At 46.4% G+C, this 12,503-nt stretch overlaps 1 protein-coding gene across 4 annotated transcripts in view; it reads right to left on the reverse strand.

The window, feature by feature from the left end:
• Positions 1 to 12,503, reverse strand: part of ASH1L (ASH1 like histone lysine methyltransferase) — a 76,983-nt gene that overhangs the window by 57,808 nt on the left and 6,672 nt on the right. For 3 of the 4 annotated variants that reach the window (XM_077920187.1, XM_028709392.2, XM_028709391.2), the window contains exon 2: positions 8,805 to 9,332. In XM_077920187.1, the coding sequence (XP_077776313.1) occupies positions 8,805 to 9,230 (426 nt within the window). In that variant the 5' untranslated portion in view covers positions 9,231 to 9,332. Of the gene's footprint in view, positions 1 to 8,804; positions 9,333 to 12,200; positions 12,356 to 12,503 lie in introns of those variants that run through there. The other variant, XM_077920186.1, reaches the window with a different exon arrangement.

Consider the following 12,503-nt stretch of genomic DNA (forward strand, 5'->3'; position numbering starts at 1 on the left):
TGCTGGCTAAAGCTGATGGGAGTTTGGGAGTCTAACAACATTGGGGGGGGGGGCAGCAAGTTGAAGAAAGGCTGCTGTAAAGGTAAGACAGCATTATAATCCTGCTTTGCAGGTGAGGAGTGGAGGCAGAGAGCACAGCAGCTTGCCTAAAGCCACCAGTGAGTCTTGGGGCTGAGGTGGGATGCTGCCCAGGAAAAGGGGGGGGGCCCTCACAGCTGCTGCTCTTAAGCCACCTCAATTAACGTACAACCTTTAGAACATGGCAGGCTTTGATCTCCTCCCAGGCTTGGGCTTCCCTTCTCATCCTGCCAACTGCTTGCCTTGAACCCTAACCAAGCTCAGTTGCTACTAGAGGCCCTGCTGCGACAGACAGACAGACAGACAGACAGACAGACAGAGGGTGGATGCCTCTCGATCCTGCTCTGTTGTTTACTTTGAAAGCTGCTGGCGCTGAAGGGATTTTGTAGCAGAGAGAGAGGAGAGGAGAGGAGAGGAGTCTGGCACCAAGCCCAGCTTTGCCACGGCAGCTGCAATAGTATGTACATTCTTGCTTGAGCCTTACATTTGCAGAGAGAGAAGGGTTTCTGCTTCCTTTGCGTGCACATATGGAACAGGCAGCTGAGGAGGCAGCCACAATCTGCCCTACGGCACTGGAGTCAAAAGCAAGGGCCCATTCTCATTCCCAAAATAGCCACCAAGGGTGCTTGGGGCTCCCTTACATGGCAAAAGGAACAAGCCTTCAAGCTCCTGCCTCTGCACAGTGTAAATGCACTCAGCGGAGTGCAGCACACTCCCAAGGGAAAAACACTATCCTGACCGGGGCTCCAGAGCTTGTTTGGACAGGTTTTTCCCCCTTTATGCAGTGCTACCCGCTGTGTTCTCTCAGCCCCCAGCTTCGTTTTTCTTCCAGACTTAAGCTGGGCCACGTATTCAATATTTTACTTCCTCTTGTTGTGGTCAGGGAGGGAGAAAGCTCTCCAAGACAACATGGGCGATGCATAGGCCTTGGAAACCATGCCCCACCTATTCCTAATGCCATTAGGCACTCAGCCAAGGACCACCTTTAAGGCAGCAAACCGAATCCACTCTGGAACTGGGGCTTTTAGTGGCCTGGCTCCAGTGTCTTGCCTTCTGTGCTATTAGCATTCTGCTTCCATGGAAAGCATAGCTGGCACTTCAATACTTTGAGGGAAATGTCAAGGCTGTCGTTACCAGCCTGCCTGGGTGCTCAAGTCAAACTGATCCCTAAGGGCAATCCCTGTCCACTAAGCACTATAAACACCATCCTCAGAACTTGCTCCCCAGTACAAGCAACCCAGCACTGGTGTGAGGGCAATGCCTGCCTAGGCTCCTGCCTCCGATTAGGGATTGCTACTCTGGAACTCAGCACTTCCTGATCTGCTGCCAGAATATGGCCCTTGGAGTGGACCACAGACCTGCTTCAGGCACACCTGGACTGGCTGGCAGATACTCTGCCCTACAAAGTCCTGGAACATTAACTCTTGCCAAGGCCAGAGAAAACAATCCCGCATCACACCTTCACAGTGATCATTTATGTCACATGTGGGGGACCCTTTGCCTCCCGCACTATGTGTTGGTAACTGCAACTCCCATCAGCCCCAACAAACATGGCCAATGCCCAGGGATGATGGGAGCTGCAGTTCAGCAACATGTGGGACAAAGGCTCCTGACTTCTGCTCCATACAAAACCTCTGTGCTTCATCTGTCTGGCCCCTGCTTCATATCTCTCTGTCCCACCTGCAATACCTTCAGTTATAGTAGCTAACTGTAGCGAGGGGGGGTGAGGAGTGTTCCCCAAAGAGAAGCTAATGAAAGATAAGTCTATCAGTTCTTAACCACAGTAACTCAATGGAATTCTGCTGAATGCCAGGTGCTACAGGCAAAGAAGAGGGGTAGGTGTCAACAACTACCCTCACCATGGTGAGTGTGGTATTGTGCTCTGGTGGATGGCCATCCCTTCCCACCCTCTGTGATGCTGCAGTGGTGAACCAGGATCATTCCAGTGGTTGTATGGTGGTCCGCATGCAAAGCTTGGCAGCTGTGTGGGCCAAGGAGCCCAAATACCCTTGGCAGTAGAAGGCAAACTGGCAACCTTTCCTGCTCTGCAGTAGAAAAGGTAGGCAGGAGGAGATTTGGATACTGCTGCCGAAAGGCAGTTGGGGCACCTTCAAACAGTGGTGCCCCAAACTGGAAAACTCCCTTCATCATCAGGGCTTGACAGGTGGTGAATGGCTTGTGACATAGCCAGCAAAGCTGTGAAATCCCTAAATAGGGGTTATCACCACCATGTTCTGGTTGTTGCTGCCCAAAGGCACCTGGCTGGTCACACATACTGGTAAAAAACCCAGTACCGGATTAGATGGTGTTTAGTTCTAATCCAACAAGGCAATTCCCATATTTCTACTAGTTAGAAACCTTCTAACTTCCAACTTGATCTCTCTGGGTGGCCCCAAACACAATGTATTGCATGGACTATTGGACTGCTATTATTGGGAAGAGACAGATTGAGATCCCTTCTTGGCCAAGCAGCTCACTGAGTGACCTTAGCACCTTGGAGAAAGGGCAGGATGAAAACACATTAATACATATACATATTCTCATTCTCAGTCCCAAACTATAGGGATTAACAAAACTGACCTTCCTTATAGGGTTGCTGTAAAGATTAAGGCAGCATTTGCAATTTACATTCAACACTCTAAAGTGTGAAATATTATGATCCAATATTCAGCTGCATTATCTGAGAAAGGAGGCAATCCCTTCCCTTATATGCCAGGAAAAGCTCTACGGAGCCCTATGAAAATAGCATGCAAATGAGCTGTGGCCCCCTCTGAGCTTCTAACATACTGGAGTCTATGATTCCATTTAATCAGTGCTGTTTCCCTGTCCTGATGTAATTTAAATGATGAATACTGCTGCTGCTACTACTACTAAATTATTATTACTATTATTATTACTATTATTATTTTTATTAAACTGTCAATAGCAGGATTGGAATGAAATCTGCACAGGGCAGTTAGCCAAAGGCTTTCTGGTACTGGTGGTAGAAAATCTGAATTGGGGCCCAGACTCATGCCATCATAAGACACCAACCACAGGGAAATTCTGCCGCACAAGCCATATTAAAATGAAGGGGGATTGCTTAGGAGAGTCACCCAGGAGAACGTGCCCCTTGGGCTCAAGGCCTGTGTATCTCACTCTCGGCTGCTCTTAATGGCACCCAGCATCTGCTGCCCAAGATGGTTGCCTCACCCTGCCTACCTTTAAATCCACAGCATCCTACAGAACACACTTTTAGGATTAGCTCTGCGCACAAGTCCAAGTTTATTACGTCCTGGCATCTTCCCGCCCTCCGACTCTTTGAATGCATGTATGCAAACACACACACACACACACACACACACACACAGACAGAACTCTCAAACCATCTTTGTTTAGGTGTCATGGCAGAGCTTTAAAAAGGTAAAGGTAAAGGTACCCCTGCCCGTACGGGCCAGTCTTGACAGACTCTGGGGTTGTGTGCCCATCTCACTTAAGAGGCCAGGGGCCAGCGCTGTCCGGAGACACTTCCGGGTCACGTGGCCAGCGTGACAAAGCTGCATCTGGCGAGCCAGTGCAGCACACGGAAACGCCGTTTACCTTCCCGCTAGTAAGCGGTCCCTATTTATCTACTTGCACCCGGGGGTGCTTTCGAACTGCTAGGTTGGCAGGCGCTGGGAACGAGCAACGGAAGCGCACCCCGCCGCGGGGATTCGAACCGCCGACCTTTCGATCGGCAAGCCCTAGGTGCTGAGGCTTTTACCCACAGCACCACCCGTGTCCCGACAAAGCTTTAGCTGTGAATAAAACACAATTCCCACTCACGCCTTCCTCCCCCTCTTCTTCCCTCAGCAGCTATAAAAGCTGAAGGACAGAAGTCCCTTTTTCATGTTTGGGCACCACCATTTGCCTTGTGATTTTCTAGAAACAGCAGCAGCAGCAGCAAAGAGCCTTCTGCAGCATTCACCTGCATAGCCAAGGACACTGCAAGGATCGGAAGGATACCTGTGCTCAGCAGTTTCTCAGGGAAACGGAGAGCTTTGAGAGAACAGAAGCAAAGGTTCCATCTTGTTCCATTGTCTTAACTGCATCAACACTACAGCTGTCAATGTGGAGCTTGTTGCTGTCACCTTCGTGACTCCACATCATCTCCAAGACCGGAATAGTATCAACGCTGCTTGGCTATAAATAGGTAGAATATTCCAGTGGCTGTGTTTGCCCATCTGCGCCTCGAGCAACAAACGGCTCTGCTGCTGCAGCTTCTGGATTCTGATTTCCCAGGAAAGCGCAAAAAAAAAAAAAAAAAAAAAATCCAACCCCAAGCAATACCTACCAAGTGGCTGAGCATGTTACAAACAAAGACAAAGGAGGGATTTTTTTATTTTTTATTTGCAAGGCCTTGGGCAGATGCATTGGTAAAGGTAAAGGTAAAGGTAAAGGTAAAGGTAAAGGTAAAGGTACCCCTGCCCGTACGGGCCAGTCTTGACAGACTCTAGGGTTGTGCGCCCATCTCACTCAAGAGGCCGGGGGCCAGCGCTGTCCAGAGACACTTCCGGGTCACGTGGCCAGAGTGACATCGCTGCTCTGGCAAGCCAGAGCCGCACACGGAAACGCCGTTTACCTTCCCGCTAGTAAGCGGTCCCTATTTATCTACTTGCACCCGGGAGTGCTTTCGAACTGCTAGGTTGGCAGGCGCTGGGACCGAACAGCGGGAGCGCACCCCGCCACGGGGATTCGAACCGCCGACCTTTCGATCGGCAAGCCCTAGGCGCTGAGGCTTTTACCCACAGCGCCACCCGCGTCCCCTGATGCATTGGTACACAGATTTAAAAAGCAGCCTGCACGGACTGTAATAAAAGCACAAACAGGGCTGGGCACATGAGCTAGTCCCACTGTGCAAACATCAAATATGGGCAACATTCTGAGAGTAATGTTTTCATTTTTATTATTAAAAAAGGCAAGCTTCTAGCCCTCATGGTTGAAAGAACCACACTGCCAGTGCTCTGGAGATTATTGCCCTTGCCTTACAGCATCTGTCCTAGTTTTTTGAAGCCGGGCCCAGCCTGTAACATGTGGCTCGCTAAGAGGGCACTTCTAAGCATATACAGAGTATATTTCTGTCCCCACTGAGGGGCATGGTTTCTAGATCAGAGGGTGTGGCTGAGAGCCAAGCTTGAACCATAATAAGGACCAGTTTAGAAATTAACTACTGGATTAACCCAGGCAGACTAGTGAAGAAAAGAGTCCCAAATAATGATGGATTCCTGACAACTTAGGATAAATGGTATCTCCACTGCACAGAAGGTAGCTATAAAATGCCTGCCAACAAGATGCTCTGTGCACATAAGTGGTTAACAAGAGCGGATGATGACTGACAACACCAATTCAGGAGATACCAAACCTCTGAAACAGCCTTGGCTTCCTGCATGATGTAAATGAGCCCTCACAAAGTCTGAATCAACTCTGATCAACTCTTACTTAAAAAAAAATTGTTGTCGCCATTTTCTGCCAGCTCCAATATTAAACACACAGCCAGGAAAAAACAACCCCAAAGCAATGTATTGAAATGCTGCAGTTTGGCACTTTTATCTTTCAATCATTGTTCATGCACAAACACACCTGGACAAAGTTATCCATTAAAAAAACAATTCCAGGAGCAAAACTTCATGCAGTATTTGAGTAACTATTACAAGAGCAATTAAGGACAACAACAATGAAACAGCAGGTCACATACAGAGTTGTTCCACCAGGCCTTTGGTCAGGGCGCAGCCTGACTCCCTCCTCTGGCAACCTGCACAGTATTTTGGTTGCCATCAATTTGATTTTAATTAATTTTTATAATGAAATATTTTAGAATGTGTGATTATTCAACTATTTGGTTATTTGATTGTTGTTAGCCGCCCTGAGCCCAGCTTCGGCTGGGGAGGGCGGGATATAAATAAAATTTATTATTATTATTATTATTATACTTCCTTCCATCAGCTTTTCTGGCCCCTCCAATGTTCAGACATAATCATACCTCTTGCTTCACCAGAACTGGAACGTGTATCTTAAACAAACTGAAAGGGGCCCATGTCATTCCCTTTAAATTACTCTTTTGTACCACACAAACCCTGGGTTCAACTTCCAGTCTCATTAGGAAATTCCACCTCAGGGCCTGAGGCAAAAAGCAGGACAGCTATGCCCCCAGGGATAAATAACACTAACAACTTGATAGTTGCTGTCTTTTCATGACACCCAAAATGCACAGCCTTGGGGCAGCTGTTTCACCCATCTTCATGGCAGGACAGGTCTGACCTCACACTTCCCAATTTATGCTGGGGAATAGTTATCTACCTGAAAAGAGTTAAAATGCCGCCTTCCTCAACTGAGAGCACTCCAGATGTCACTGAACTAAGACCCCTATTATCCCTGACCAAGCTGGCTAGGGACTGATGGAAAATATAGTCCTACAACATCTAGATCAGCCTTCCCCAATCCAGGGCTGATGGAGTCCAACAACTTCTGGAGCACCAGAGGTTTCCCCAACTCTGATTTAAAGGATCAGTATAAAAGTGTGTGGGACGCGGGTGGCGCTGTGGGTAAAAGCCTCAGCGCCTAGGGCTTGCCGATCGAAAGGTCGGCGGTTCGAATCCCCGTGGCGGGGTGCACTCCCGTTGCTCGGTCCCAGCGCCTGCCAACCTAGCAGTTCGAAAGCACCCCCGGGTGCAAGTAGATAAATAGGGACCGCTTACTGGTGGGAAGGTAAGCGGCGTTTCCGTGTGCTGCGCTGGCTCGCCAGATGCAGCTTTGTCACGCTGGCCACGTGACCCGGAAGTGTCTCCGGACAGCGCTGGCCCTCGGCCTCTTAAGTGAGATGGGCGCACAACCCTAGAGTCTGTCAAGACTGGCCAGTACGGGCAGGGGTACCTTTACCTATAAAAGTGTGTGCAGGGATTATAAATCTGGAAGAGAATTCCAACCTAGTTGAAGCAAAAGGAGTTCCACCAATCTTTGCAGCTGTGTGTAATTAACAATTTAGGTTCCAGGTTCCTAAATGATCACTTATATTCACGGCAACCTGCCTAGAAGTTGCGATCACAAACCAATCCATTAGACATCAGTATAAAAACTTTTCCTTTCTCAAGCCTTTTAGATCTCAGTCTTCTCTTTCAATTTGCATTTTGTTTGTTCTTATATTGATTGTCTTTTATCATTATGCTAAATCCCCCATATGGTAATTATAATCATTATTCTTAGAACAGTTGCCCAATTAAAGATCTCATTTGATCAATCCTATGAATTTTGATTGATCAGCTATGTTTCCATAGCCATGCGCAATAGATGTAAAGAAAAATATCCATTTTATTTTCAGGTGATGGACACATGTTTCATCATAAAAGAGGTATTCCCTCCTATGCACAAGAAACAGGGGACTATCACTTCCTAAGATGACCCTTAACATCTGCACCCTTTTTAATAGAATTCCTCCTTGATTAATTAGGGACACCTTTTGAGTCAATCAAAACTTTAAGTCAGCCTTTCTCAATGCAGTGCCTTCCAGATGTTTTCAGTTCCCACTGGCTCTAATCAGCATGTCAGGAATGATGAGGACTACATAAATTGGGGGAGGATGGATTAAATGGGCTGAACTCTGCAGCCCCAATCATTAGCACTTGTGATGCCTCACAGAATACAAGAATAGAAAATTTACTACATAAATCTCAACAAATGAGAGGGAAAGAACAGACAAAGCCAGCAAGGGACAAGTGCAAGAGTTGTACTTTCCCCACAATTCCTAATCTGGCGCTACCCTTATAAGGCCAACACTCAAATCAACCCCTGGGGAAATAAAAGAATTACTCCACAACATAAGAACTGAGAAACCAAGAATTTTGCCCTCTTCTAAAAATGTAAAATCAATCCAAAGGCTCACAACAGCCAAACAGATGCCACAATGACTTCCTACAATGAGTAGGTTGTGGCTCTACTCTGCTACGTCCAGTAGTAGAATCTGAAGAAGGAGCTGCTGGCAACAAATGGCTCAACTAACATGGAAAAACATCAGCTAGGACGACGACTGACAGAAAGCAATTTAACCAAAATTACTTCTAAAGTGCTAAAAAGCTGGGGAAGACATGGAAGATTTCGCCAGGCTGCCCTAGTTTCCCCAAACTTTCGCGCTCATTTTGAAAAATGGAATGCTGGCTTCAGCTGCTACTCCTGTCACTACCAAACTAACATAGCCACAGTAAATACAAGGAGTTAGCAAAAGCTATGGTCTAAACTCATTTGGGCAAGGGCCTCCACTGTGGTGCCTACAGGCACACCAGGATCCCTAGAGGCATTCCCTGGAACCCACAGGGTCTTTCCCCCTGCCCCTGCAAACTAGGCTTCAAATAAGCATTCTACCGTAGCAGGTAGAACAGGCTACACTGTGTGCTTGGTTGCAAGGTGTGTGGCGTTGCACTAATCATCATCATCCTAAAAAAGAAATGGGTCCCACGCAACAGGCTGAGATTTAAAGGTGACCCAAGATTGAAGGCTCCATTAGAGCTTTCTTTCTTCTTCCGCATCTCTTAAAAAAGAAAAATAAGGGGGGAAATTGGAAGGTTTTCCCCAGATGTTAAATTCTGCCCTTGATTTCAAATTCTGTTTGCATAATTGGTGCCTGCGGAGCTACCGGCACCCAGCACCTGTAACCATTTTTGTTCTCTTTTCCCCCACCCACTCCTTTCCCAGATCTGAGAATTGCAAACATGACTCACTTGCTTCGCAGGGCCAGGGTCGCTCTTCTCCTCCATCATCTTCCCAACCTTTTGCACCCTCCTGGGCTGCTTAATAGTGGTCTTTATTGCAGGCCGGCAGACATAGTTTTCCAGGTTCTTAGGGGGTTTCTTAGTTCTCTTGGCTTGCAGGCCAATTTTCAGCTTCAAATTCCCCTCTGAAAAGTTTGTTTCCTTCACAGAAAACTGTTGCTGGGCATCCGACAGACTCTCATCCTTGCCAACTTCATCACCACCGCTCCCCTCCGAGCTCCTCTTCTTCTTCTCTTCCTCCTCCTTAGCACTACCATCGAGCTCCGCCTCCCTCCTGCCTCCTGCCGCGCCTGTGGCAACTGCAGAGGGGCTTTTCCCAGAAAACCCTTCAGAACCAGAGCCCAGCCCTAACATAGCAGTATTCTGAGGGTCCATTACAGTACGTGCAGTTGCAAATAATTACTATTACTTTAAAGCAGATCGGTTGTGTGGTCCATGGAAAGATCCTTCCAGAAACTTGCAGCCACCATCTTCTCACTGTGGGAGAAAGGGAAGGGATGAGAGTCAGAATATAGACTATTCAAGAGCCACAGGAATACAGATTCTGTGCTGTTTGCTTTCAAACAGAAATGAAAGAAGGGAACACACAGGACCTTGCAAAGAAGCGCACAAAGTTAACAGCCCATCTATACATATTTACTGTAGCCATTTACAATACACCCCTCCCCCAATTCACTAGTGTAAAGCTTCCCAGGATGGTTGCCTGGAGGTAGTTCTTATTCATCACAGGTGACCAGGTAAGTGACTATTTACAATAAATAAACAACCCATGAGCTCAATCTGGAGCCACACACATGCCATGATGTTATCATGGGGTCCAACAAATGCAGGTTGTTCTGTTAATATGGGAAGAGGGGTGAGATCTGTGTAGCAATAAGTATTAGAAACCGAATTTATATGGCATCTTTCTTCCATACATTTCCAAGTGGCATGCGTAGTTTGTTTCGTAAGTTCTTGTTGTTACGTTTGAAGAATTCATTCTTTTGAAAATCACCTTGGGAGGTCCCGTTATGGGGCAGAAAAGCAGGAAATAAATATTTTAATATGTACATACAGAGCAGCCACTTCCACATAAAAGGGGAAATACTTTTTCAGAAGAGCTCCCTGAACTGGTGAACTGACAGCAGGCTCCGATCCATTGCATAGGAGGACAAGCATATAGTGTTAAATGGTGCTTAGAAACGAAGAACAAGTTTCTTGTCCTCGTGGCTGCAGAGAGATGTTTGAAGATACAGGCAGAAATGTGATAAAGACATCCAATGTTAAGACCTTCCACACGGCTTATAAATGCCTCATTTCCCAGTTAACTATTTGTATCTCATGTATTTTTACGTCTGACGAAAATTCTCACTAATTATGACTTTCCTCTCTTCCACCTAAAGCTTATTTTATTTAGGCAGCTGTCAATCTGGTTTGCCAAACTTACAAAGACCGCTGCATAATACCTGTTACAGCTGTAATTGCAATACTGTTATCTAAGTGTTTCTATAGTGGTATTTAAGTGTTTGTTGTTAAATGCCTAGGGCACTCCTCCTTCATTCATCCAGACTGAGTTCTGATGCACAAGTCCCTGAGATGCCCTCTAGTGGTCTCCTCCTATAGTATCACTTTTCACCAGGTGAGCTGAGGCAGAAACCCTGTGATTTCCAGCGCAACAGGGATGGCCACAGTACCTCAAGTCTTAGAGCAGGCATAGGCAAACTCGGCCCTCCAGATGTTTTGAGACTACAATTCCCATCATCCCTGACCACTGGTCCTGTTAGCTAGGGATGATGGGAGTTGTAGTCCCAAAACATCTGGAGGGCCGAGTTTGCCTATGCCTGCCTTAGAGCTACACACCAAAAACCAAGTCACAAGACACAGTCACTGCTTCTTCTCCAATAATCCCCTCTCCAGCTCCAAACTCCTGCCCACTGCTTCCTTCTGAACACATTGCTTAATATTTATGATTAGCATGTGAGGTGGAGTGGGGTGCATGACTTGGAACACCTGGAATGTATTCTTATTTGACTTCTAGTTTTGACACATACAAGGCACATTTGGTAATAGATAATAATAATAATAATAATAATATTTTTTATTTATACCCCGCCCTTCCAGGTTCAAAAACCGGGCTCAGGGCGGCTAACAATAAATTTAAAACACTTGATCGTAAAAGCAGCATAAAATGCAGTATAAAAACATGAATAACAATAAAAATCAAAGTTCAGAGATCAATTTAGGGGAAATCCATCTAATAAGCATTAGATAATTCCCAGGGCTAGCTGGCTGAATTAGTCCTACTTGGGCCAGCGAGGAGGCCAGGGGAGAATTAGCTGTGGGGTCTCAGAGTGAGTAATCTTCATAAAAGGGGAGGGAAGAGAAGGGAAATAAAAGATCAGGCTGAATTCAAATTAAAGGCCAGGTAGAATAGCTCTGTCTTACAGGCCCAACGGAAGGAGGTTAAATCCTGAAGGGCTCTAGTCTCATGGGACAGAACATTCCACCAGGTCAGAGCCATCACTGAAAAGGCCCTAGCCCTGGTGGAGGATAGTCTGACTTCCTTAGGGCCCAGGACCTCTAAACTATGGTTATTCATGGACCTTAAGGTCTTCTGCAGGGCATACCAAGAGAGGCGGTCCCGTAAATAGATGAATTTACGGTTGTTCCCTCAGAATTTTTGTGTGCTTTTAAATAGCATTTAATACTGGTACTCCTGCTCCGGAGGCTAGGACCTGAACCAATGGATTCAAGTTACAAGAAAGGAGATTCCAGGTAAACACCAGGAAGTACTTTCTGACAAGTAAGAGCTGTTCGACAGTGAAACAAACTCACTTGGGAGGTAGAGGAGGTTCCTTAGAGGTTTTAAGCAGAGGTTGGATGGCCATCTGTCTGAACTAGATGGCCCTCGGGGTTCCTCCCAACTCTACAGTGTTATAATTCTGAGTGTTCAAAGAGCTTCACATGTGTTACCTTACAGAGCTGCAAGGATTACAGCAAGTTAAGTCAATATTATTACTTTCATAGTGTCAAACTGGGAGTACTGTAAGAGGCTGAGAGACAGTGGTTTGCCTAATGACACCTAGTGAGCTCATGTCAGAGGTGAGAGGTGAGGACATGCCAATTTATATTTCAGTTTCTTGGTCACTGTACTATGCCAGCTCTATACCACAACAACATGCTTCTATGCCTTTATTTCGGCAGCTATCAATCTGGCTTGCCAAACTTCTTTTCCCCCTTAGTTACAAACTTGGCTGCATAATACTGTTAACAGCTATTATTGCAAGACCAAGTTTTGAATCCCTACCCAGCCATGAAGCTCACAGGGTGACCTTGGACCAGTCACTCACTCTCAGCATAACCTACCTCACAGGGTTGCTGTGAGGAGAAAATAGAGCAGAGAACTATGCATGCCATCTTGAGCTCCTCGGAGGAAAGTTGGTATATACACATATGCCCCGATCAAGCCACTCTTTCCTCCATTCTCTATCTGGCCAGTGCTGTGGCCTCAGCTCTCTGGATCAATTGCTGAAACTGGAAATATATTTATTTGAACTAACAGCACATGAAAACTGCAGGTAGACATGTAGTTCTAATGTTGGAGAGAGGTAGAGAGAAAGAAAACAGATCCAAAAATAGCAAGAGGGCAGTGCATTTCTCAGGGCCAGC

This window comes from Podarcis muralis, chromosome 16 (assembly GCF_964188315.1).
Source record: "Podarcis muralis chromosome 16, rPodMur119.hap1.1, whole genome shotgun sequence".
Classification (NCBI taxonomy): Eukaryota; Metazoa; Chordata; class Lepidosauria; order Squamata; family Lacertidae; genus Podarcis; species Podarcis muralis.